This window comes from Azolla caroliniana, unplaced genomic scaffold, assembly GCF_043228905.1.
Source record: "Azolla caroliniana isolate FFs.n. ecotype wild unplaced genomic scaffold, voAzoCaro1.0.p SCAF_704, whole genome shotgun sequence".
NCBI classification, from domain to species: domain Eukaryota; kingdom Viridiplantae; phylum Streptophyta; class Polypodiopsida; order Salviniales; family Salviniaceae; genus Azolla; species Azolla caroliniana.
In genome coordinates, this window is record NW_028231139.1 from 285 (window position 1) to 5,733 (window position 5,449).

Sequence of the window (5,449 nt, forward strand, 5' to 3'; positions counted from 1 at the left end):
CAACAAGGTTACTGCAAGAGATATGGAGTGAAATTGTAGCCACTCGAAAGAGCCAATATGATGGCCTTAAGGGCGGCTCTGAGGGAGTTAAAAGACAACGCATAGCCTTCATCCAACAATGGTCGTCCTCTCCCTTTCTTGAGTCAGTGGGCATCCACATAAGATGGAACTATCGCGTCCCTTTAGGGATTTGTACATAATCGTCTCATTTGTAAAATTTTATAACTAATGGAAGGAGTTTTTTTTTTTGAAAAAAAAAAGAAAAAAAAAAAGGGAAAACCAAGTAGAGAACTTGATAAACTATATTTAGAAGTTATTTGTAAGTAAATGTTGTTCATTTTAATATTACACCCCCCCTAAAGAGACTATCAAAAAACACGCACAACAATAAACAAAATGAAAAATGTTCCTTGAATCGAAAAGCTAACACGACATTAATTCACATTTAATTGGGAATTATGCTTAATATGATATAATGTCACAAATTGAGACAAATTTGAATCATAATAGTAGAACATAATTTGCTCCTTTTTTTTTTATATATGTTATGCCAAGGAACATACCTCTTGAATTCTTGCCTTCAACATTTCCAAGTTCTCATGTGTAAATGCTCTAAAGGTACCACGAATTACAACTGTGTCAGGAATTACGTTATAAGTTGTGCCACCTTCAATCATTGTCACAGACACCACCTGTAATCACATGAAAAACTTTTGGTTATAAAAAAGATTTTTGAAAGATTCATGCAATTTTCCAATGAAGTAAGAAATTACGAGAATATTCACCAAATTTTATGCTAGAGTTTGGAAAACGTGAAAGAGCAGCTGAAATTTCTTTACTTTTTATGGATTTTTAATTACTCTATTAGTTCTTCATACCATTTTTTGCTTCCCTAGTAGAAGATATTTGACATTTCTGTGACATTTTAAATATTTCTCATCAAAAGTTGGTCTAAATCGGATGTATGTATGTCATATCATTTTTGTGTTCTTAACATCAAATAAGATTGGTTTTATATTTTACAAACCAAGTTTTTTTTAACTCGTATCACCCACATTATACTCCACTTTCTTTTAAATTTGTATAAGGAAGTTTGATTTATAAGTTACCTTAATTACTTTTATAGAATAGATAAAAGACTCTTATCAAATAGTAGAAAAGAAGTAGAAACATTTTATGAGGTTGCTATAGATGTCTTAGAATATGAACCTGTGAATCTAAAGGGTTAGTCTCTCGAGATATCAAATGTTGCAAGCTTAACACAATAGAGGATGTCGCAACAATAGGATCAACTGAATATTGGGGAAGTGCAGCATGTCCTCCTTTACCAGTGATTGTAGCTTTAAAGAATCCACATCCTGCTAAACTAGCTCCAGGCCTGACACCAACAACTCCTATTGGTTGTGCATGTGTCACATGCAAACCAAAAATGGCTTCAGCCTCTCCGAGAGCACCTTCCTCTACCATCTTCTTTGCTCCTCCTCCCCCTTCTTCAGCAGGTTGAAAGATCAATATAACAGTTCCCTACTTGTAACCAATCAAAGATTCATTAGTACATACTCAAATGTATATGTCAACAATAATGTATGATGTAGGTCTAATGTGCATCTCGTATGAAACTTACCTGAAGCTTCTCAACACGTCTTTGCAACAAATTTGCAGCACCAAGTAGCATTGCAACATGAGCATCATGTCCACAAGCATGCATTTTTCCAGGAACTTTACTTTTGTGCTTCCATTCCACAGCTTCCTAAACATTGTGAAAAGTTAATGTGACTGAACTACGCATATTGATACAAAGAGAGCAAAATCACACAAACTTATAGTCATACATACATGTATATGTGCCTAGTCATTATTGAAAAGCTATTAAAAGTGGACTATAAGATATAGAGAATGGATGAGATTATTTAGAACGGATTAAAGTCATGAAATGTGATCAATCTTCCTACATAAGTTAACAACTTCAAATTCCTTCCTAAAAATTCACTTCTCAAGCAGATGATGGGACCCACCAAGTCCCTACACATTCCAAGAGAAAAGTTTCATTGACTTGGGTTCAAAAGAAGAGCCAAGGGGGATTCACCCTCGCTCGACAAATATGTCGTCATCATACTCCATATGTTTTCCCACTCCATTCCAATTTCCCATTTTTTATCAATGGGTAATTCACCACAATGGAAGTGGAACTGACCAGGATTTAGCATAAGATCATGCACCCTACATATGCAAACCAAGGGAACACTCCTAGGGTACCAAACATAGAGGTAGGTGTTGAATTGTGAAGAGATTGGAGGGTGTCTTTGCTTAATGTGGATTGTCTAAGGCTCATGTTGAGGGGAGTCTGTCGAGTAATTCTGTGACGAGGCTTTGTTGCTTCATTTATACATGATGTTTTCTTGTAGCCATTGCAAAATGGCTTATAACATATAAGTTATATACTATCCTATGTACATTTTCTTAACTAATGGAAGAAGATTTTTTTTTGGAAAAAAAAATAAAAAAATATCATGTTAACTTTAACTCATATCCTAATGAAAATGGAGTCCTTTTCTAAATGTTTATGCGTGTTGAAGTCAAATGAAGCATTTTATTTCGATCATTTAAGGGAACTTTTAATGCATGTTGGTCAAGCTATACCAAAGAGTTGCAAGGTCCTACAATTTCAAAGAATCATTTCAACATCTCATATAGATTTTTTCATAACAAACAATATGGAGGCTTTTAGGAAATCTAAAATTCTCAAAGTTGCTTGCACAAGTCTCGATTTATTGTAGTTAAAACGATTATGAGTCACCAAAAAGACATGGGAACACAAGAATACATGGTACCATGCTCATAGTTTCTTGCCATAAACATCACGTGAGTTTAGCCTCACATCCAAATGCTTAGAAAGTAGAATTTCTCCTTCAAATACTATAGAGATGCACAACAAGCCGAACATCACATGATTAGAAAAACCATTGGGTGAACGTGGGTTTTGGAGACAGTGCATCTTTATTATACATAAAAAAAGAAACTCGGGTCTATCAAGAGACTGTGGTAAAATAGAACACTAGTAAAAATTTAATATTGGATAATATTTATGTCTAACAAATTGTTAGGTTTAATTAAAAGTTTAAAATATACATGCTTTGTACTAGGAGAACTTAGGCTTACGTCATAGCTTAACAAGGAGATTAACACAAACCAATGAGTTCTTGATATGCAAAAGACTTGTACAATTTAAAGAAGATGGTATTCAAGAAACTAAAAAGTGACCATGATTAGTTTGAAAATATGCCAAGGTTTCCAAAACTAAAAACACGATAAAAACAAGGATACAACCGTTGCGTGGGGTGGCATGGGTGGCCAATATAAAACTTGTCTACATAATTAGTGAAGACATTATTCAATGAATTAAATACTGAAAAAGTTGTTCAAGGATGTAATGGTAAAAGCTTACACAACACATGATTTGTATAGATGGAGAGAAGGAACTATAGGATTTGGGTGGTTTAATAATGCAAACGATATTCAAAAAAATGATAAAAAAGTCCTAATACTAAAGGTAATCATACTTGTATTCATTCTCAAAACTAACCATTTTCTTGCTATCAAATCCACAAACACTATGTGTCATGTATATTGATAGCATTATCATTTTTATTCCAATGGTAACAAAACCACACGTGAAAGACTTAATCTTTATCCAATTTGGTTTGGTTAAAGGTTCAAATTTTGAAAACACTTCAATTTAAAGTTTGGTTTAGCTTGGGGGATCAAGGTTTTGTTTGAAGCCTTATGGCTTACGGATTTGTGTGGTCTTTTTTAAATATTAAATAAATACGCAAAAATGTATTTTGAACTAACAATCGACAATAATTTCATTCAAGCAAAAAGCAAATCGCCATTAACCATGGTTGGTAGACCTCTTGCATGTTTTAATTGTTCAATCTTGAGAATCCCTTGGATGGTTTGTACTATGTTTTAATTTGGATATACCACCAAGTTAGGGGGTAATGTTTTTGTTCCTATGGTTTGAGTTTGTAACTTCCAAAGCAAGCCAAATTAAGTCAATTTGAATTGTTACATATATGCATGAATTAAAATTTGAAAGGAATTGTTCAAAGAATGTATGTATGTATGATAGTAAAGAATTGTTCAAAGAATGTATGCATTGAAGGACTACTAAATTTTAAAATAGTAAAACACATGTTAAAGGAGGTTAATTATATTTCTAAGACTTATGGGGACAAGAATATGCATAGATCAAGTGATATACAAATCATCACAAACATCCGTCGTGTTCATTCAGACTTGTTTTAGCTTAAGAATGAGACGAGCCAAATACCTGGATGGGTAAGGCGTCCATGTCGGCTCGAAGGGCTACAAAGGGGGCATTGCCAGTGCCAATGTGAGCAACGACACCGGTGCCTACAACAGGCCAACGGTAGTGCACCCCAAGTTGGTCAAGCTCACGTCGAACAACTGCACTTGTTTCCCATTCCTCGTATGCAAGTTCAGGCTTCTCGTGAATCTCTCTACGAATGGATCTCATCCACTCGACCAATCCCAACTCCTCCATATCCTTACGCATCGAAGTCATGTCTATATTGAACGTATTGACCTTCTTAAGTATATTATGATCCACACAATTAGGCTCTAGTATTGAGTCCTCCTTTTGAGTCATGACCTTGTCACTATCATTATTGTTACTACTACTAATCATGGCATAAATATTGTTAATACCATCTCCAATTATGTCAGAGTCATGATTCTTCCTCATTATGCTCTCTTCATGAATCACATCATTATTGTCCTTATGTTCATCTTGATTGAAATCATTACTCCTATAATATGATGGTTCTTGTCCATATAATAAGTTAATTGCATAGGCTCCTGCATAGGTGTTAGTGTGCAAAAAACTTAGTGAATCATATCTCCCATTAGCATGGGGCCCTTGCATATCCATTACTACTACTATTACTGCAACAACTAATCCCATCAAAATGGCCACCATATAGGCCATTGTCATCTCTACTTAGGATACTTAATTTATGAACTTATTATGAGTTCACCCATTGGATGCAAGTCTTTTTATAGAAAAAATCAATTGGGCTCTTTCATCTCTCATCCACCCCAAAAAACAAGCACCAAAACTTTGGGACGATCAAAATAAGAACTAAATCTATGAAGAAAAATAATGTGAGCCAATTTCGTGCCTTTTTATAGCATTGGGTATAGTGTTCTTTTTATAAAAAATCTAAATATTATATACACACACACATATATATTTGTATATATATGTATGTATGTATACGTATATATACATCCATGTAAATCTTAGATTCTTATAATTATTTATTTATTTGAAATTTTCAATGCTAAGCTTTGGCAATACAATTGGTTCTTTGGCTCCATTTTCTTATTATTGGTTGCAACTTTTTTGACTTTTTTCCATTAATCA

At 34.0% G+C, this 5,449-nt stretch overlaps 1 protein-coding gene across 1 annotated transcript; it reads right to left on the reverse strand.

Moving 5' to 3' along the window:
* Nucleotides 1-535: 535 nt before the first annotated feature.
* LOC147847749 (IAA-amino acid hydrolase ILR1-like 1) lies at nt 536-5,165 on the reverse strand. The gene is made up of 4 exons (XM_087338865.1): nt 4,334-5,165; nt 1,625-1,750; nt 1,210-1,524; nt 536-692 (listed from the first exon to the last, which is right to left on the reverse strand). The coding sequence occupies exons 1-4, from the start codon at nt 5,015-5,017 to the stop codon at nt 546-548; spliced, it is 1,272 nt and encodes a 423-aa protein (XP_087194991.1). The 5' UTR covers nt 5,018-5,165; the 3' UTR covers nt 536-545.
* Nucleotides 5,166-5,449: the final 284 nt, after the last annotated feature.

Excerpts from the sequence above, each read along its gene's own strand:
- LOC147847749 (XM_087338865.1), bottom strand. The coding sequence starts at position 5,017 with ATGACAATGGCCTATATGGTGGCCATTTTGATGGGATTAGTTGTTGCA. Across the intron at positions 1,751-4,333 it reads TGGACGCCTTACCCATCCAG|GAAGCTGTGGAATGGAAGCA; the intron begins GTATTTGGCTCG and ends CACAATGTTTAG. Across the intron at positions 693-1,209 it reads CTAACCCTTTAGATTCACAG|GTGGTGTCTGTGACAATGAT; the intron begins GTTCATATTCTA and ends ATGTGATTACAG.